The sequence below is a fragment of the Hemitrygon akajei genome, chromosome 14, assembly GCF_048418815.1.
Source record: "Hemitrygon akajei chromosome 14, sHemAka1.3, whole genome shotgun sequence".
In the NCBI taxonomy this organism is placed as follows: domain Eukaryota; kingdom Metazoa; phylum Chordata; class Chondrichthyes; order Myliobatiformes; family Dasyatidae; genus Hemitrygon; species Hemitrygon akajei.
The window spans coordinates 79,988,598-80,010,601 of NC_133137.1; the positions used below are offsets into that span (position 1 = coordinate 79,988,598).

General features: G+C 41.9%; 1 protein-coding gene across 1 annotated transcript in view; it reads left to right on the forward strand.

Moving 5' to 3' along the window:
• tmem243b (transmembrane protein 243, mitochondrial b) overlaps nucleotides 1-22,004 on the forward strand; it is a 41,936-nt gene that overhangs the window by 12,141 nt on the left and 7,791 nt on the right. Inside the window, exons 2-3 of the mRNA XM_073066448.1 lie at nucleotides 3,901-4,126; nucleotides 17,473-17,523. Of these exons, the coding sequence (XP_072922549.1) occupies nucleotides 4,049-4,126; nucleotides 17,473-17,523 (129 nt within the window). The 5' untranslated portion in view covers nucleotides 3,901-4,048. The remainder of the gene's footprint in view (nucleotides 1-3,900; nucleotides 4,127-17,472; nucleotides 17,524-22,004) is intronic.

Genomic DNA, 22,004 nt, shown 5'->3' on the forward strand with positions numbered 1-22,004 from the left:
TTTAAACCACACACTATTAATTTGCTCTGTCAACACCTCTGTAACGCTACTTCCGACCATGATGGCTAGAATCTGGTACATGCTATGCTTGTGCGGTCAAGCTGATAGAATTGTAAACCACGCATATGGGAAAACAAATTTAGGCCATTGTACCGAAAAAGAGTTTCTCACCTAAACATTGAGAGGCAGCTAGACAGACAGAGTTGGAGCGATATACAGACCATGTACAGGCAGGTGCAATTAGCTTATGACATTGTGGTTGGCACAGTTGTTCTCAGTATTTGTTTTTTGCACAGTTTGTCTTTTGCACACTGGTTGCTTGTTAGTCTGTGTGTAGTTTTTCATTGATTTCATTGTATTTCTTTGTTCTACTGTGAACGTCTGCAAGAAAATGAATTTCAGTAAATGGTGACACACAGTACGTACTTTGATAATACATTTACTTTAAACTTTGATAGATGTGATGGGCCAAATGGCCTGTTCCTCTGCTGTACTGTTTTATGTAATAACTAGGAACATTTGGCACCCACTTTTCACTAATGTTGCTTCTAACTAGGTAGATAAATTCTACAATGCAACTAAAATATCAGAACACAAAACCAAATCTTGAGTTTCTGAGTGGTTGAGTTTTCCATTGAACATGTGTGAAGGTTCCTCCCTTTTGTTATCCCATCCCAGTTTATTCCAACTTTCAAGCCATAATTTATCCACAAATTCCGCAATGAGATTGATCAAAAAGGGAATCTATATTCCTTCCCATCACTTGCCCTTTCCTTAACCTGAATCTCCCATTCTGTCTTCATTCTAACCTGGCAAGCACATTGGTTTTATTTGCATAGTCTACAGGAACGAAGAATCAGAAGCCAACTGAATACCGTAGATTCCGGATTATAAGCCGCTACTTTTTTCCCACATTTTGAACAGCTTTGAACTCTGCGGCCTATAATCCAGAGCGGCTAATACATGGTTTTTTTTCATGCCGCCTCGTAAACATTTTGCCTCGTAACAGTAGACCAATAAAATTGATGAGTAGTTCACAGAGGTCCAATGAAATTGTACGATAAATCAAGCGCACTTTCACAATTAAATTATTGTAAATCAGTCATTTGTACTCACCCTCATCAACATGGAAAATACTCGAAGAAAAGCAAGACCCGAGCGCGTCAGACCCGATTAGACCCGATCGCATTGCGCAAGCGCGTCAGAGCCGATTAGACCCGAGCGAAAACGCTGCTTTTAAGTTAAAGTCGATCAATAACTTTTCCTGGTAAGCTGCAGTATATATATTTTTACCAGTCGCTAGGAGATATTGGAATGTTGTTCGTGCTGTTCAGTAAAAAAGTATATGCAACGTAATTTGTGTTACCGATACGTATGTATATTTAAAAGTAGCGGTGCGGCCTAAAATCCGGTGCGGCCTTTACAATTAAAAAATTGATTTTATTTCTAAAATTAGAGCCTGCGGCTTTTAATCAGGTGCGCTCTGTAGTCCGGAATCTACGGTACTTAAACTATTAGAAGAAATGCATCTTTTGAAATGGCTGAGCAACATACACAAAATGCTGGAGGGTCACAGCAGGTCAGGCATTATCTATAGAGTGGAATTAACAGTTAACGTTTTAGGGCCGAAACCCTACATCAGGTGTGTGATATGGTTGGGTTGTTCTCAGATCTTGGCACTCCATTTTCAAATGTTTCTCACCATATGAGGGGATGTCATCAGTGCACTGTTCATTTGTGCTGTGTAATCAGAATGGTTGGCCTTTATATACTTATCAATCAGCTGATTGGGTGTCCCTACGGAAACTCAGTTGTTTACAGAAATGTTGAGGAAAACAATGCTTCTGGGTATTGCATGTCACATTTTTACTTGCACCATGACTTTCATTGATGCCCAGTTGAATTTGTGCCCTTCTGGATCTTTTTGGGTCGAGACTCGGGAGAGTTGGACATGCTTCTTCACAGCCAGTTGATGTTCATGGTTCCTTGTGGATAGTTTTCTCCTGGTTTGGCTGACTTAACATTTTCTTCAGTCCCCATGTTGGACTTTGTAGACCACATTGTCTTGTCCAATTTGATACGATATAGCTAAATGATAAAGAAGAGAGGGGTTTAAAGCGAGTTCTCTGGAAGATCGCGATAATATGGGCAATAGTCTGTCTTCACTACAGCTATTTGTAGCCTTGTTATTTCTGTCTGAACAGTCATTACACACCCTCCAGATCGGATGATTTTCATATGAAGAAATAACCATGTTCAAGGCCAAACTGCGTGGTCAAACATTTGACTATCTGAAATATGCAAAGATACACAAACAACCTCCCATCTCACAGACATGAAGAGTTTATTCAAAGCCCTAGTTTTTTTCAGTTCTACTTTCCAGAGTCAGTCTCTACAACCTTCATCGGAAAATTCCAGTCAAGGGTCGATGCAGGTTGAAGGAGCAGCACCTCTTCTTCTGTTTTTGTAGTGTTCAACCTGACTGCATCAACATCAATTTTTCTAACTTGCAGAAACCAATTCTCTTTGTTGTCCCTCCTTCTTGTGGGCCTGCTCCTCCTACCCTCACAACCTGCCCATCACCTCCCTATGATTTCCCGCCTCCTTTGATGGTCTATCAGATACCTTATTAAGCACTTTATCTCTTCCACCTATCCACTGCCACCTTCTTGCATCATTCCCTTCACCACTCCCCCACCCATCCACCATGCCCCCTCACCTGGTCTCACCAATCACCTTTCAGCTTGCACTTCTGTACCTCCCCCACCTTCTTATGTTAACTTCTGCCCCCATCCTTATCAGCCCTGATGAAAGGTCTCAGTTCAAAACATCGACAGTACATATCTCTTCTTAGATGCTGCCTGACCTGCTGAGTTCCTCCAGCATTTTGTGTGTGCCTTTACAACAAAAATATTAATTCTGCCTGACCCATTGAGTTCCTCCAACATTTTGTGTATGGCTATCAACTGGAAATATTAATTCTGCCTGACCTTCCAGGTGCTTCCAAGATTCCTTGCTTTTATTTCAGATTTCCATTAGCTGCAATATTTTGCTTTTGTATATCCCAACCAATGAGCAGTCTGTGGCTAATTTTAGAAATCCAGGAATCTGTCAATTAGCTTCATGTACCTCCCTCTTCCTGTACACATTGATAGACCTTTAGAAAACAGCCTTGGATTTACAATTAACCACCATGGTTTGTGCAGGATTTTCCCACATTTCTTCTGAATTCATGTAAAGAGTTTTCCCCAAATTCACTCCAGGAAAGTCTCTTCTCCCAGATTCCCTGAACTTAACCTACTTGAAAACTGTGTTCAAGTTAATCTTTCAAACTCCTAAATTTTAAAGATTAAAGAAATTAGCTTTATTTGTCACACCTACATCAAAGTGTATAATAAATACATCAATTACGTAACTCAAATAATCACGCATTACAATAGTGGTGTGTAGAAGAGCATCTCTGAATGCACAACATGTCAAACTTTGAAGTGGATGGGCTGCAGCGCACGAAGTTCCACACCTCTGGCCGCTTTATTAGCTACACTCCTGCACCTAATAAAGTGGCCATTGAGTGTATAAATTAATGCGATGCTGTTATTCTTGATTTTTAGTAATAGCGGAAATAAAATTCAATATATAATTCTTTGACAATTTGCTAATTCTAGAACAGGTATTGAGAAGGAAATCAGATAATTGATCTTTATTTGTCTACTGTTTTTAATGAAGAATTTTTTTCCTTATTTATGAGCTTGATGATTAGATAATATGATTTATTTTGGTTGCTGTAGTGGTGTATACTCTTGGGAGACAGTCCATTCATCAGCGTTTCTTGCGAGAAGTGAAGCAAATTGGCAGCAGTAGGGTGGATTCATTCTGACTGTCTTGTTGTTCGCATTTCAGAGTCGTTCACCATGAAAACGAAGAGGAAATATCTCCACTGAAGTGCTTTTCCTCAGAAGTGAATAGATTTACCACAATGTGGTCGGGATAACTTACAGAGAGCTTGCAAGATTTTGCTCTGCATGAAAGTGTATTGTGTAAAGTTGCAATGGATGAATATGCCACACGGACATATGGCACAAGTGGACAAGACAACAGGCCCTTATTTGGGGAGACGTCGGCAAGGGTAAGGGCTTATAAAAGGCACTAATTAATTGTGAGTTCTGATCTCTTAACTCCAGAGCTCAATTTGAGCATAGGCCAATTTTAAATTTAGTTTCAGCTGAGTCACTGAAGCTCAGAGAAAATCATTTATTTCTACCTTGTATTTAAGTGCGTGTCTTAAGTCTGGATTGAAATAGTTGAATTGTCATAAGTGAAAAATGAGTTAATGAAGCTGAAATTTGACAAGTGACTGGAGTACCCCTTTGCATATAATGTGTAATTAATATATATTTCACTTTGATTGCAGTCCCTGCAGTGTGGTGCAATAACTTGTTATCTTTCATTTGTACTTTTTTTTCAGAACCAGGCTCACAGCCATGTTGATTCTCGATTTAACTGGTTTTCAGCCTTGTTATATACCACTGATTTACTGAATGGAAACAGCCATTTTAAGGGAGCTGAATTTGTATATTTATTTTTAGATTGTGAAACTAATTGCAAAGACCTAAAATTTACAGTTATATTTAACAGGCAATTGTATGATGGAAGAAAAGTGCATTATTGTAATCTTTCTCATTGGAAGAAATCTTTTATTTGAGACTTTGTCAAGTATCATAGAACAATTATAAATTGTAAGAATAAGTACTTTGAATTCGTAGTTCACTTTGACTTTAAAAGCACAAATGTATCAAGCAATGGGAAGGAGAGAGATCGTCAGTAAAGTAAAACACCGGGGGGAGGAGTTGTAAAAAATTAAATGAGCATGTTCAAAAATTCATGAAATTTGGCAGTAATGCTGCCTCCATTTCCCTTGATTATAATTTGAAGATTCAGCATCGAAAAGAAAACGAGGAGTGAAGGAACTGCATTAGATTGCACTCTATTGAGTTGTGGTAAATTAGTGAGTCATTTCCTGTGCTAAAATGTGTGATTCCACAATCCTATTTAATATGTTTTCTTATTCATCAGTTTTCATATCAATTATTCTTTTCCAAGCTGAAACAATCTCTTATTGCATGCTCTCTGATCTAAGAAAGGATGTGCTGATTAGAGAGGCTCCAAAGGAAGTTCACAGGAATGATCCCGGAAATGACGGGGTTAGAGTATGAGGAGTATTTGATGGCTCTGGGCCTGTACTCATTGGATTTTAGAAGATTTGGGGATCTCATTGAAACCTGCCGAATATTGAAAGCCCTGCATAGCGTAGACATGGAGAAGATATTTCCATTAGTGGGGGGTGTCTAGGACCAGAGGGTAGTGAATCTGTTGAATTCGTTGCCATGGACTGCTGTGGAGGCCAAGTCATTGGGCATATTTAAAGTGGAGGTTGATAGGTTCTTGATTAGTAGGGATCAAAGACTATGGGGAGAAGGCAGGAGAATGGGGTAATAAACCAGCCATGATAGAATCGCGGAGTAGACTCTGGGTCTTTGTTGGCTGTAGCATTGATGTGGACAATATGCTAATGTAGATTGGGAATTGCTTTAAGAACAAAAACAGATTCAGATTTGGATTTATCACTCGTACATTGAAATGATTGTGTGGCTGGACCAGGACAATAGCTAAGGTACATTGATTTTTGAACAAAGCAGTGAGGTGAGTAAATGCTTCATTGTCAGGTTGGTGGTGTGGGAGACTGGCAGGATTTGTGCTTCATCTACTACATTTCACAGTCTTCCGACGATTTGGGTGAGGGAACGGTTTGCTGCTGACATTAACCCAGAGGGCTTGAGAGTCTGCAGAGGGATTTTGGAGGGAATGCTGGGGGTGGAGTTGTAGTGGTGAGGGGGAGAACTGGCAGATGGAATATGTAGTACACAACACAGAAGTGGATTTTGGTTCCTCATCCAGTTACAGCAGGGTTCTGTTTTTGGGAACTTTTCTTAGTGTTCGCGATTGGAAATGTGGTCACAAACTGAGTTACCACATGGCAGGAGATGCCTCCAGCAGCGCTGCAGCCCGCAAATCCATTTTACCCATCTCCTAGACATTCGCTGTCTGTATGGGCTATACATTAGTCAAGTACTTATAAGCTGGAGAGGATAGACCTGTCTGTGTTGGAAGTGATCTTGGCGTAATTGTATACCAAGAACTTTCAAGGAATATCCAACTCGTGTTCTCAGTGTTATTTATTTATTTATTTATTTGCAGAGTTTGTCTTTTGCACATTGGTTATTTGTCAGATCACATACAGGAGAACATCTCCTGATGCTGGAAATCCAAGGAACACAAAAGATGCTGGAGGAACTCAGCAGGCCAGGCAGCATCTATGGAAAAGAATATAGTTGACGTTTTGGGCTGAGACCCTTCATCGGCAAATCCTGATGAAAGGCCTCGGCCGGAAACGTCAACTATAGTCTTTTACATAGATGCTGCCTGGCCTGCTGGAGTTCCTCCAGCATTTTGTGTGTGTTGCTTGGTTATTTGTCAGTTCTTCGTAGTTTTTCATTGATTCTATTGTATTTCAAAGTTCAAAGTAAATTTATTATCAAGGTACATTTATGTCACCATATGCAAGCCTAAGATTGATATTCTTGTGGGCATACTCAATAAATCTATAGAATAATCATTACAGAATCCATGAAAGACCATACAACTAGGGTGTTCAGCCAGTGCAAAGACAACAAACTGTGCAAATACAAAAAGAAAGAAATAATAATAAATAAGCAAAAAATATCATGAACAATAAATTTCTTAGTTTTACTGGTGAATGCCTGTAAGAAAATGCATCTCCAGGTAATGGTGTCATTAATGCGCTTCGCTAATAAATTAGCTTTAATACGAGTCACTGCAGTCTAACATGAAGATGGCAATAAGTGACTAAAAGGGGCAAATACCGGTAGTGTGTCAGCCTTCTATATGAGAAGATTTGACGGCAGCAGGATGACTTTGGTAAGACGTAGACTGGTATATTGTGTAAAATTTTGAGCACCTTGCTAAAGAAAGGGTTTTTAAAAGAAAGATTCGCTTTATTTGTCACGTGTACATCGAAACATAATGAAATGCATTGTTGTGCACTAGCATCACTGCAGTCCAATGATGTGTCGGGGACAGCCTGCAAGTGTTGCCACTTTTCTGGTGCCAACATAGCATGCCCATAACTTACTCAAACTAGCCTGTATAACTGTGGGAATGTGGCAGGAGGCCAGAGTACCCAAAGGAAAGTCATGGGGAGGGTGTACAAACTCTTTACAAACTGCATGGGAATTGAACCCTTTTGTGATTGCTAGTGTTGGAAAATGTTAAGCCAATCGCTTTGCTACAATGCTACCCTTTGGATGTACAGTACTGTGCAAAATTGTAAATCTGGTGGGAGCAAAGTATGTTGGGAATGATGATGGTGCACCATGGAAGCAGTGTGAAACAGATGACAGAGAAGTGCCTGGGGTGGCATGGGAGCAGACACACCCAGCCCTGAGACACCAGGCAAGGTCACTGGATTCCAAACGATTAGCTTATTGATCATTACAGAATGTCTCTGGTGCTTCCCACTTACTTCACTCTCCCTTCCCTTCCAACCATGATTCCCCTCTCCATACCCCCTTCCCACTGTCAGTCCTCAATTGAGACCATAAAATTACTACAATGTGTGTGTGTGTATATATATATATATGTGTGTGTGTGTGTGTGTGTGTGTGTGTGTGTGTGTGTGTGTGTGTGTGTGTGTGTGTGTGTGTGTGTGTGTGTATGCACACGGACACACGTGCACTTCCCTACCCCAGAGTGCTTGTGAAGCTTTGGTCACTGAAAATGCAAATCGATAGATTTTAGAATTTTAAGGTCATTGTGAGATTTTATTTATTTTGTGTATAGATTGAAGCAATGTGGGCTTTGCAGAATGAGCCAGCATTGAATGTGTACAGCAGAGATATCAGTCCTCATCGTCATCATCATTATATGCTCTGTTGTATGATGTGGGTGATTATGGTCTATAACCATGACTGTTCTTGGCAAATTCTACGGAAGTGGTTTTCCATTGCCGCCTTCTGGGCAGTGTCTTTTTTAAAAAAAAGAGTGACCCCGTCCATTATCAATACTCTTTAGAGATTGTCTGCCTGGCATCTATGGTCACATAATCAGGACGTGTGATATACACTTGCTGCTCATACGACAGTCCATCACCTGCTCCGATAGCTTCGCGTAACCCTGATCAGGGGGCTAAGCAGGTGCCCTTGGTCTTGCCCAAGGGTGACCTGCAGGCTAGTGGAGAGAAGGAGTGCCTACACCTCCTTAGGTAGAGACATATCTGCACTTTGCCAGCCAGACATTAGCATCAGGTTTGCTATCACTGTTTAGTGTCGGCAGTACAGTACAAGCACAAAAATCCTCTAAATTGCAATAAAAATAAAAGTGAAAAGTAGGAATAGTGAGGCAGTGTTCATGACTGTCAAAAATATGATGTTGAAGGGGAATTAGATAGGCACGTGGCTGATAGAAAAATGGAGAGCTCTGTAGGCTATGTTAGGTTGATCTTGGAGTAGAATAAAGGTTGGCACAACATAGTGGACCAAAGGAACTGAACTGTTCTGCTCAATATTGTACGTTACATTGTCTCCTGAAAATCAAAATGGACCTGCGCTACTTCACGCTGCACTGTTTGCAGCATGTTCCATAGAGAGCCACGTGCATCGCTCGTGTTGGCGTGAATTTAATGGATGGCGGGCTGGAGATACATCTCTACCAAAGGAGGTGTAAGGCACATCTTTCCTCTGCAGGTCATCCTTGGGCAAGGTGTAGCATCTGCTTAGCCGCCCCTCCCCCCATCAGGGCCACATGAAGCCATGGGAGATGCATGTGGTCTCTTGGGGAACGTACAAACTCCGAATAGACTGAGGCGGAAATTGAATTCCAGGCGGTAACATTATGCAAATAGTACTATTGTTGATGATCATTATGTGTCTGGCTGCTCAAAGCATGATAATATCACAGTTGCTGGGTGTCAGGAATCCTTTAGTACTGAAACTTGTACATCGTGGAGAGGGGTAATCCAAGGTACAGAGGTTGCTCTCTGGGTGCAGCTTTGCTCACTGTCTCAAAGTTCAAAGTAAAATTATTTTCAAAGTACATATATGTCATTAAATATTACTGAGTTATTTTCTTGCAGACATTCACTGTAGAATAGGGAAGTACTGTGGAGTCAATGCAAAACACAAAGACTGACAAGCATCCAATGTGCAAAAGACAAACTGCAAATACAATAAAGAAACAAAGAATAAATCAATAATACTGAGAACATGAATTGTAGAGTCCTTGAAAGTGAGTCCATAGATTGTGTTCAGTGTTGAGGTGAGTGAAGTTATCCACACTGATTCATGAGTCTGATGGTTGAAAGGTAATAACTGTTCCAGAGCCTGGTGGTGTGGACTTAAGGCTCCTTTACCAGCTTCTTTGCAGTGAGAAGAGAGCTGGCCTGGATGGTAGGTGTTCTTGATGGATGCTGTCTTCTTATGTCAGCACTCTTTTATCTAGATGTACTGAACGGTGGGGAGGGCTTTTTCTACGATGGGCTGGCTGTGTCCACCACCTTTTGTAGACTTTCCTGTTTGTGGGTACTGCTGTTTCTATACCAGGCCATGATGCACGCTCTCCGCTGTACATCTATAGAAGTCTGTCATAATTTTAGATGACATGCTGAATCTGTGCAAACTTCTAAGCTATTTGTTGTGCTCTTTGAAATGGCACTTACATACTGGTCCCAGGAACTTAAAGCTATTGACCCTCTCAATCTTTGATACCCCGATAAGGTCTGGCTCATGGGCCCCCGACTGCTGCCTCCTGTATTGAATAATCAACTCCTTGCTCCTGCTGATGTTGAGTTAGAGGTTGTTGTTGTGGGAGCACTCAGCCAGAATTTCACTCTCCCTCCTATATGCTGATTTGTCACAACCTTTGATTGGGCATATGTCAACAAATTTGAATATAGCATTGGAGCTGTGCTTCGCCTCATAGTAATAATCGTAAAGTAAGTAGAGCAGGGGTCTAAGCACACAGCCTTGTGGTGCACCTCTGCCAATGGAGATCATGGAGGAGATGTTGCTGTTGTGGGGGAACATTGCTTTCCTACCATTTACAAATTCTGAACGTGGATGTTAACATATAGAACATAGAATAGTACAGCACAGTACAGGCCCTTTGGCCCACAATGTTGTGCCGACCCTCAAATCCTGCCTCCCATATAACCCCCCACCTTAAATTCCTCCATATACCTGTCTAGTAGTCTCTTAAACTTCACTAGTGTATCTGCCTCCACCACTGACTCAGGCAGTGCATTCCACGCACCAACCACTCTCTGAGTGAAAAACCTTCCTCTAATATCCCCCTTGAACTTCCCTCCCCTTACCTTAAAGCCATGTCCTTTTGTACTGAGCAGTGGTGCCCTGGGGAAGAGACACTGGCTGTCCATTCTGTCTATTCCTCTTAATATCTTGTACACCTTTATCATGTCTCCTCTCATCCTCCTCTCCAAAGAGTAAAGCCCTAGCTCCCTTAATCTCTGATCATAATCCATACTCTCTAAACCAGGCAGCATCCTGGTAAATCTCCTCTGTACCCTTTCCAATGCTTCCACATCCTTCCTATAGTGAGGCGACCAGAACTGGACACAGTACTCCAAGTGTGGCCTAACTAGAGTTTTAACTGGAAGAACACCTTAACAATCCTGTGATGCTTTCTTTCATACATACAAAAAGGTGTCAGAAAAGGAACCCGCCCACCCTGCTCGTGTACTGTTTGTCCCACTCTCAGGGAGGAGGCTGTGTAACATCCATGTCAGGACCACCATGCTCAAAGACAGTTACTTTCCCTAAGCAGTAAGGCTGATCAATACCTCCACTCAGTAACCCAGCCCTCCACACTCCCACTCACCACTACTTTATCATTTCGTGTCAGTCAAAGTCACCTTATGTACAGACACTCCTGTGCCTAGCGTCACTTTATGGATCTTCAGTCAATATATCTATATAAGTTATCCTCTGTAATTATATTTATTCTGTTTTTATTATTGTGTTCTTTATCTTTTGAGTTTTTTTGTGCTGCATCAGATCTGGAGCAACAATTATTTTGTTCTCCTTTACACTTTGTATAGGAAATGACATTAAACAATCTTGAATCTCCTCTTCCCTGCTCCCATTGGGCAAAAGATACAAAAGCCTGAAAGCACATACCACCTTCTAACCCACCTTTATACGACTTGAGACAATGGACTCTCGATCTTGCAGCCTACCTTATCATAGCCCTTGCACTTTTTCTACCTGTACTGTACTTTCTCTGTAACTGTTACACTTTATTTTGCATTCTGTTATTGTTTTACCTTGTTCTACTGCAATACACGGTGTAATGAGCTGATCTGTATGCATGGGAGCAAAGAGTTTTTCACTATACCTCAAAATTCAAAGTAAATTTATTATAGTACACGTGTCACCATATACCACCCTGACATTCATTTCCTTGCGGACATACTCAATAAATCCATAGAATAATAACCATACCAGAATCAATGAAAGACTGCCCAACTAGGCAGTTCAACAAGTGTGCAAAAGACAACAAGCTATTCAAATACAAAAAAAGGAAAAAGTAATAAGCAATAAATATTGAGAACATAAGATGAAGAGTCCTTGAATGAGAGTCCATAGGATTGGGAGCATTTCAGTGATAGGGCGAGTGAAGTTATCCCCTTTGGTTCAAGAGCCTGATGGTAGGGCGGTAATAACTGTTCCTGAACCTGGTGGTCCTGGCGTGGATGTTATATAGCCTCCACCCTGATGGGAGGCAATAAACTGTTACTGAACCTGGATCTTGAGGCTCCTGTAGTACCTTCCTGGTTTCAGCAGTGAGAAGAGAGCATGGCCTGGGTGTTGGGGGTCTCCGATGGTGGATGCTGCCTTCCTTCGACAAAGCTTTATGTAGATGTGCTCAATGGTTGGGAGGAATTTAGCCATGATGGGCTGGGCTGTATCCATTACTTTTTGTAGGGTTTTCCACTCAATATAAGTTCAACCTATGTATATTTTGACAATAATAAACCAGTCTACGTCAACATGTTCTACGCAAGTAAAATTATATTAAAATGCAAAGTGATAAGATGCAGTCTAACACAACCTCTGAATAATCTGTCCTCACAGTTAAAATGTTGAAAGCTGTTTCTGATATCTATCTTAAAGATCAACTGCACCTTCATTGTGATTTTCTAATTCTTGATATTTCAGAATGGTTTTCTGAAACCCAGTACACTTTGAATTATCTGTAATGAGGTACATATTCCAGCCATATAGAACGCTGGAGGGAAACTGATTGCTGCAGCATCTGTTTAGATGGAACCTTCAACAAAGTAAACATACCCAGTGGATTCAAATAAATATTGTCAAACAAATCATGACATTGCATAGTGTAAGGTGATGTTAAGGCAGGTGATTAGGGGTTTTGGTTGAGTGGTAAGCAACAAAGGCTTATTTATTGAAAGAATTCGAGCTTCGAGGTGGTGAGCAAATTCTTAAAATGGCAGATATTGTTAGAAATCCACACACAGAACTGAAACCTGAATTAGTGTAAGGCAGTCAGTTGGAATCTTGAGTCTGCACTGCCATTTAGTGTTGGCTGATTTGATTGTGACTGCCGTTCACTTTCAGCCCCCTTTCATCCTCTTGCTTAGCAAGAATCCATCTTCTGCTGTAAATATTCAAAGGCTCTATGTACACTGTCCTTTTGAGCATCCAGTCACCATGACCCTTGGAGAACAAAAACACCGTTTCGTGACTTAAATAGGCACCCTGTCTGTTTTAAACAGTGATTCTAGCATAGAATGTTCCAAAGTTGGTTTATTGTACACACTGTGATTTTAGAACATAGAGCAGTATAGGATGCCGCAGTAGCGAAGTGGTTAGCCTGGGGTGTCAGTTCATTTCCAGCGTCTGTAAGGAGTTTGTAGTTTCTTCGTGTGACCTCATGGGTTTTCTCCAAGTGCTCCGTTTTTCCTCTCACATTCCAAAGATGTACCGATTAGTAGGTTAATTGTTTATTGTAAGTTGTCCTGTGACTAAGGCTATGTCCACACTACACCAGATAAATCTGTAACCGAAGCTTTTTCTCTTCGTTTTTACCCTTCGTCCACACTAAAATGACGTCTTCGTCCCCCTGAAACCGGAGCTTTTCAGAAACGCTCTCCAAAGTGTGTATTTTTGAAAACGCCAGATTGGTCAGATCAGTGTGGACGGGGTAACTGGAGAAATCTGAAAACGTTGTCAGACGGCAGTGCGCTATTGCATGGTTTTCTTGAACACAACCTAACAATTTCAGAACAGACGGCAACTAAACTGACGCCAGAAGAGCTAGAGATGTACTCACCAAATACTTTGACCCATAACTTACTGAATAAATAAGTATACTCACTTTGCCCTGTTTTCTGTCCTTGCTGGTATGAAGGTGGTTTACCTATTTATGCAAGTACTTCTCTGACAATAGATGTGTAACAGCCTAATGTAGCATTGTATGGAAATACAAGATAACACTGATGCAGACATGTTTTATACATTTAACAAGGTTCTTTATTAATGCAACAGAGTTAGTCAGTTTTTCAATGTTCATCGTCAGCCGGGTCAATCTGTCCGTGAGCTCCCTGTCAGTTGCCTCCGTACACTCCAGTATTTGTTGTTTTTTTACTTTTAAGTTCCCCTGCGCGAAAGCCAACAGCTGGCCGTCGTTTTAAGTTTTTCTAGTCTGTAACTACACAAACGCGCACTTTTATGGCGGGATTCGACACCAAACATGTCACTTGTTTTTGGTAGATGTGTCCTGCGCATGCGCAGGAGGAGGAGATTCGCCAAAATCGCTGTTTCAATGTGGATAGAGATATTTTTAAAAACGCATAGTGTGGACGCCTATCGTTTTTACGCGAAACTGGCGTTTTCAAAATTATCTGGTCTAGTGTGGACGTAGCCTAAGCTAGGGTTAAATTGGTGTGTTGCTAGGTGGCACAGATCATTAGGCTGGAAAGTCCTGTTAAATGCTGCATCTCTAAGTAAATAAATAAAGTACAGGCCCTATGGCCCACATTGTTTTGTCGACCTTATAACCTACTGTAGGATCAATCAAACTGTACCCTCCTACATATCCTTCCATTTTTCTATCATCTATCTGCCAGTCTGAGTCTTAAATGTCCCTAATGTATCGGCTTCTACCACCACCCCTGGCAGTGCACTTCATGTATCCACCATTCTCTGTGTAATAAAAAAAGATCCTTGCCAATGACATCTCCCTCCCCATAGTTTCCTTCGATCTCCTTAAAATCATCCCCCCTCGTATTAGCCATCTGCACCCTGTGAAAGCATCTCTGGCTGACCACTATGTATGCACTTATCATGTTGTACACTTCTATCAAGTCACCTGTCCTTCACTGCAAGGGGAAATGCCTTAGCTTGCTCAACCTTTCCTCATAAGATATGCTCTCTAGTCCAGGTTGCATTTTGATGGACTTGTGACTGTTTTCCTCCAGCTGAAATTATTTACTGATGATCCATGGTTGTCCAGTCTTGTGAGGTTGAAGCTTTACATCTAAATGACAGCTGTATAGAAGTGTTGAATTGCATAATGGCTGGGGATTCACTAGTAGTGGACAGTGAACAGATGATTGAGGTTTGATAGCCAGCTATACATAGAAATATAGAAAATAGGTGCAGGAGTAGGCCATTCGGCCCTTTGAGCCTGCACTGCCATTCAGTATGATCATGGCTGATCATCCAACTCAGAACCCTGTATCTGCTTTCTCTCCATAACCCCTGATCCCTTCAGCCACAAGGGCCATATCTAACTTCCTCTTAAATATAGCCAATGAACCGGCCTCAACTGTTTCCTGTGGCAGAGAATTCCACAGATTCACCACTCTCTGTGTGAAGAAGTTTTTCCTCATCTTGGTCCTAAAAGGCTTCCCCATTATCCTTAAACTGTGACCCCTCGTTCTGGACTTCCCCAACATCGGAAACAATCTTCCTGAATCTAGCCTGTCCAATCCCTTTAGAATTTTATACGTTTCAATAAGATCCCCCCTCAATCTTCTAAATTCCAGTTAGTATAAGCCTAGTTGATCCAGTCTTTCTTCATATGAAAGTCCTGCCATCCCAGGAATCAATCTGGTGAACCTTCTCTGTACTCCCTCTATGGCAAGAATGTCTTTCCTCAGATTAGGGGACCAAAACTGCACACAATATTCTAGGTGCGGTCTCACCAAGGCCTTGTACAACTACATCTGAACAAGATCTCATCTGCAGCGAAAAGAGGCTACAGATGCTGTAATCTGGAGCATATTTACAAACAACTCAGCAGCCGAGAAACATCTGTGGAGGCAGAGATGTTTCAAGTCGAGACCTTGCCTTGGAGTGTTCTTTTAATTTTGTTTTATTTTAGAAATATAGTGTGGCATAGGCCCTTCCAGCCCACCAATTTAATCCTAGCTTAATCACAGGACAATTTACAGTGAAGATTTCTGTCTTTGGACCGTGGGAGGAAACCGGAGCACCAGGAGGAAACCCACACCCACATGAGAAGAATGTATTGAATTCCAATGCCCTAAGCTGTAATACGAGGGGTGATTGATAAGTTAGTGGCCTAAGGTAGAAGGAGATGAGTTATACAGCTCTCGTTACATGCACGTGCAGTTCAACTCTGAGTGATTATGCAGAGAGTTTGAAGTTATTAACTCATCTCCTTTTCCATTAGGCCACAAACTTATCAATCACCCCTGCTGTGGCCCACTTCTGGAGGTCCAAGATGCCGACTTCTACAAAGAAGGGATCCATATGCTCCATGACTGCTGGACTAAGTGTGTACATGTAGGAGGGGACTATGTTGAAAAATAAATGTGCTAGGTTTTCTAAAATTGACTCCTTCTACCTTAGGCCATGAACTGATCAATCACCCCTCGTATCGTCACGCTACCGCTAGGCTACCATGACTCCTCAAACATAAGTACACCCTGGGTTTCCAAAATGGTATTGAGGGGAGCAAACACAATTATAAAGACAACTGAACTGGGTCAGGGTCTCAATCCTAAATGTGTTTGGACCTGGGGAAAAGTCACACAGTTCACAGGAAGAATGCACAAGCCTCACAGAGCGCACTGGAATTGAAGTCCTAACTCTGGTGCCCATCATGCTACTGAGTGTAGAGGGGAAATGCCAGTGTTAAGTGGGAGGGGTGAGGCAGGGGCTGACAGGTGATAGGTAGGACCAGGTGAGTAGGAGTTGTGATGGGCAGGAGGGGGAGCAGCTGGAAGGGTAAGAAGTGGAACCAGAGAGGAGGGGTGAGGATTGAAGCTATTGTCCTTTGATGCTGAGGTTGATCTTGATCAGTGACTTTAACTGTCGACTGATTCTTCAGCAGGACAGATGAACAGTCTCGGCCCAGCTGTTTATTCCTCTCCATAGATGTTGCCCGACCTGCTGAATTCCGCCAGCATTTTGTGTGTGTTGCTCTGGATTTCCAGCATCTGCAGAGTCTTCATGCAGGGTTCCCCAAAGCTTAATTTGCAGGTTGAGTTGGTGGTGAGGAAGGCAAATGTGTTAGCATTCATTTTGAGAGGACTAGAATATAATATAAAAGCAAGGATCTAATGTTAAGGCACTGGTGAAGCCTCATTTGGGAGTATTGAGAGCAGTTTTGGGCCCCTTATCTAAGAAATGATGTGCTGATAGTGGAGAGGGTTCAAAGGAGGTTCATGAGAATGATTCTGGGATTGAAAGGTTTATCATATGAGGAGTGTTTGATGGCTCTAGGCCTGTATTCACTGAATTCAGAAGAATGAAGGGTGACCTGATTGAAACTCCTCGAATGGTGAAAGGCTTTGATAGAGTGAATGTGGAGAGGATGCCTCCTGTGGTGGAAGAATCTAAGATCAGAGGATGCAGCCTCAGAATAGTAGGATGTCCATTTAAATGGAGATGAGGAGGTATTTCTTTAGCTAGAGAGTGATGAATGTGTGGAATTCATTGTCACAGGTGGCTGTGGAAGCCAAGTCATTGAGTATATTTAAAGCAAAGGTTGATAGATTCTTGGTTAGGGCATGAAGGGATATGGGGAGGAGGCAGGACTTTGGGACTGAGAGGAGAAATGAGTCAGCCATGATGAAATGGTGGAGCGGACTTGATGGACTAAATGGCCTAATTCTGCTCCTATATCTTATGGTCCTGTATTTATCGACTGATGCTGTGTTACTGTGTGTTTTTAAATAATTAAGAAAAAGAGGTTTTTAATTATTTAAAAAATCCTTGGATGTTTCTGATTAATGCTCTACAGTTTGAAATAATATTTACATTGTACAGATTTATTGCATTGAACATAGTCTGAAATTTTAATTTCTCTTTCTTTCTTTCTTTCTTTCAGGATCGGATTATCAACATCGCTGTAGGTGTCCCCACTGCACTGTTACTATTAGTAAGTACCAGAGGTTCAAATCTGAGTCCTGACGAAGGGTCTCAGCCGAAACGTCAACTGTACTTTTCCCTATAGATGCTGCCTGGCCTGCTTGGTTCCACCAGCATTTTGTGTGTGTGTGTTGCTTGAATTTCCAGCATCTGCAGATTTCCTCGTGTTGCATACCTAGTAGTGGTTCTTTTATCTGTTGATAAGTATTATGTTTGCAATTAATTACATAATAGGTAAAGTTGGGGCAAATGTTAATATACCTTCAGTGGGTAAAATCAATTGGTTGTGAGGAGGAATGTGGATTAGAGTCATATAAACAGGTCCTTTGGCCCATCTAGTCTGTGCTGAACTATTAATCTGCCTTGTCCTATTGACCTGCACCTGGCCCATACCTCTCCCATCCATGTACCTATCCAAATTTTCCTTAAGTGTTGAAATCAACCCCATATCCACCACTTGCGCTAGAAGCTCATTTCACACACTCACCTCTGAGTGAAGAAGTTTCCACTCATGTTCACGCTAACATATCACCTTTCACCCTTAACCCATGACCTCTAGTTGTTGTCTCACCCAACCTCAGTTGAAAAAAACCTGGTTGCATTTACCCTATCCATAGCCATCAGAATTTTGTATATCTCTTTCAAGTTTCCTGCTTTCCAGGAAATAAAATCCTAACCTATTCAACCTTTACCCATAACTCGGGTCCTCAAGTCCTGGCAACATCCTTTTCAATTTTCTGTGCACTCTTTCAGTTTAATGTGCATCTTTTTGTGAGCAAAATGCCACACAATACTCCAAATTAAGCCTAACCAACACCTTATACAATTTTAACATAACATCCCAACTCCTGTAGTTAGTAAACACAAGGAAATCTGCAGATGCTGGAAATTCAAGCAACACACACAAAATGTTGGTGGAACACAGCAGGCCAGGCAGCATCTATAGGGAGCTTGGCCTGAAATGTCAACAGTGCTTCTTCCTATAGATGCTGCCTGGCCTGCTGTGTTCCACCAGCATTTTGTGTGTGTTCCTGTAATTAGTACATTGTTTTATGAAGGCTAAAGTGCCAAAAGCTTTCTTTATGACCCTATTCTGAAACAAATAGATGACTTATTGGTGGGGTGGGAATAGCATTGATATTCTCAGAGGAGTACTTCAGTCAAGTCGATTGGTGCATCTTTACCTGATCTGACTCAATCACCCTTTATCAATTGATGGAATAGGCTTTATCAATGACAAAAATAAATCTGGCAGAATTTATTATGGATGTCAGACATACCATTATTTCTGAGAAGAAAGAAAGTGATTAGCTTTATTTATCACATATACGTCAAAGCATACAGTGAAGTGTATCGTTTCCATCAAATCAAATCAGCGAGGATGTGCTGGGCGCAGCCCACAGGTGTGGCCACGCTTCTGGCGCCAATGTAGCAGTCGCACAACTTACTGAACCTAACCTGTGCATCGCTGGAATGTGGGAGTACCTGAAGGAGGCCCACGAGGTCACGGGGAGAACGTACAAACTTCTTACAGCTGGAGCAGGAACTGAACCCCGACGTTACAGCGGTCGCTATAAAGCATTGCACTGACCGCTATATCACTGTGCTGCCCACTTTCTGCTGATGTATTCTGCAGTTTCTGGAGATGGGAGAGTGATGAAGAGACTGAACATGGGTAGGTGCAGGACTTCAGTGAGGCCACAAAATGTGGCTGCAGTATTAGGCCATTTGGCTTCTCAAGCCTGCTACATTACACCGTGGCTGGTTCTCCTGTCTTCTCCCCGTACTAATCAAGAACCTATCAATCTCCGCTTTAAATATACCCAATGACTTGGCTTCCACAGCCATCTGTGGTAATGAATTCCACAGATTCGCCATCCTCTGGCTAAAGAAATTCCTCATTTCAGTTCTAAATTGTTATCCATCTTTTCTGAAGCTGTGTGTGCCTGCTGGCCCTAGACTCCCCCACTAACGAAACATCCTCTCCACATCCATTCATCTAGGCCTTTCAGTAAGATCTCCCCTCAGTCTTCTAAACTCCAGTGAGTACAGGCCCAAAGCCCGTCAAGTGCAGCTCATATATTAACCCTTTCATTCCCAGGTACATTCTCGTAAACTTTCTCTGGACCCTCTCCAATGTCAGCATATCCTTTCATAGATAAAGGTCTTAAAACTGCTCACTATATTCCTGCCAAAAGGTTTCAGCCCAAAAAGAACAATCAACTAAAAAAACACGAAATGCTGGCAGAACTCAGCAGGCCAGACAGCATCTATGGGAGGAGGTAATAATGACGTTTTGGGCCAACTGTTCTTTTTCTATAGATGCTGCCTGGCCTGCTGAGTTCCTCCAGCATTTTTTTTGTGTGCGTGTGTGAGAGAGAGAGAGAGAGACTGACTATATTCCAGATGCAGTCCTTATAAAGCCTCAGCATTATATCTTTGTTTTTTTCATTGTAGTCCTCTCGAAAGAATGTTAACCTTTCATTTGCTTTCCTTACTACTGCGCTGAGGTAGTTTCAGTTCTTGTTTTTTAAAAAGGAAGGATGTGCATGGCTGTTGCAGCAGTCACTAGATTGCCGGTATTATCTGCAGATTAGCATGAAATCATTAGAACAAAAGACTGGAAGAATTTAACAGAGGGGGTGTTGAGAGGATCTTCCTCTCATGAGGGAGTTCCAGAACAAGGGGGATTTTCACCTCTAAGGACAAAGATTTGCAGATTTTTGGAACTCATTAACCCAGAGAGGTGGGTCATTAAATCTCAGCTGCTCTTGGGCAGCACACAAAATACTGGATGAACTCAGGAGGTCAGGCAACAGGAATAAACAGTTGAAATTTCAGACCAAGACCCTTTTGCAGGAGAGGTTCTTCGATTGCTTCAGTCTCTGAGAATAAAGGAAAGGAAAGTGGTGCTGAGGTTTACAGGTTTACTGGTATCTGGAGGCAAATGGGCAGCTCCTGTTCAAGGTGGAGTAGAGCAGTGTGGGCTGGGGGGATGTGTTGGGGGTGAAGAGAGTGCATGGCTGTCTGGAAATGTAAATACAAAGATTAGTTTAATGTTGAGTAAGGAGTGAGTGGAGTAGGAGTCAGATGAAGATAGGGACTGAGGGGGGTACTTGTAGTATAGCTTACAGATCACAGGATACTGAATGAACTGAGGTGAAGGCAGATAATGAATTAAATCAGCTTAAGTTATCCCCTCTGAATAAGTTGGAAGCTGTAAATGTTAAGGCTGTCATATGAGAGTGGGGAATGCAATTCCCACTACCCAATCTACACTACAGATGGACATGTACTCCTTGGACAAGGCTTTGATCTTGATGCAAATTCTGGAGCAAACAACATGTTACTGGGCCAAGGTGTACAGTTCTGTCTGAGGGCTATACTCCCAAGCAGTCTGGCCCAAACTTGTCCCTTTTATAATTGCATCTGGCCAAAGACAATGTACTGCTTAGAGACTAAGACACCTCAGACATGGCACCGAATGTGCTTGAAGAAACCACGTAGACTATTTGATGGGATGTGAAAGGACGCAGACAGGTACAGGGAACGGTTAGAACATAGAGCAGTATTGCACAGCACTGACATCCTAACAATGTGTCGTAGCCAGCCAGCAAGTGTAGCCACACACTCCAGCACCAAATGGCTATAAATTACAATAATATTTTAAAATAATAGTGCAAAATGAGAGTAAAATAGTGAGGTAGTATTCATGGGCTGATGGACCATTTAGAAGTTTGATGGCAGAGGGGAAGAAGCTGTTCCTAAATCGTTGAGTGTGTGTCATCAGGCTCCTGTACCAGACCATTCATGGTAGCAATGAGAAGAGGGCATGTCCTGGATGGTAAAGGCCATAAGACTTGGGAGCAAAATTAGTGCATTTGGGTGATTTATTATCCTGCTCAACTCCATTCTCCTGCTTTCACCCCCGTAACCTTTGACGCCCTTACTAATCAAGAACCTATCAACCTATATTTAAATGTACTCTGTGGCATGGCCTCCACAGCTGTCTATGGCAGATTCATCACCTTCTGGCGAAAGAATTTCCTCCTCATCTCTGTTCTAAAGGGATGTCCTTGTATTTTGAGGCTGTGCCCTCTGGTCCTAGACTCCTCCCCACTGTAGGAAAACATGCTCTCGACATCCACTCTTGTGTAGGCCTTTGAGTATTTGATAGGCTTCAGTGATATTCCTTCTTCATCCTTCTAAACTCCAGTGAGTACAGACCCAGAACTATCAAACACCTCTCATATTTTAACCCTTTCATTCCCAGGAGGCAACACCTTTTGAAGATGTTCTCGATGGTGGGAAAAATGCCATTGCTTTAGCTGCCAATTCCATTCATTTTACCTAGGTTACTTGTGTAACCTTTCTAGTCTTGTCATTGACACCTCTGTTCTGTGTAAGGCATTGTATACCACTTCTTCTTTATACTCAACAAAGGAGAGATAGCTCACACTTGGAGATTGTTAGAAGGTTCTTGACATCGGT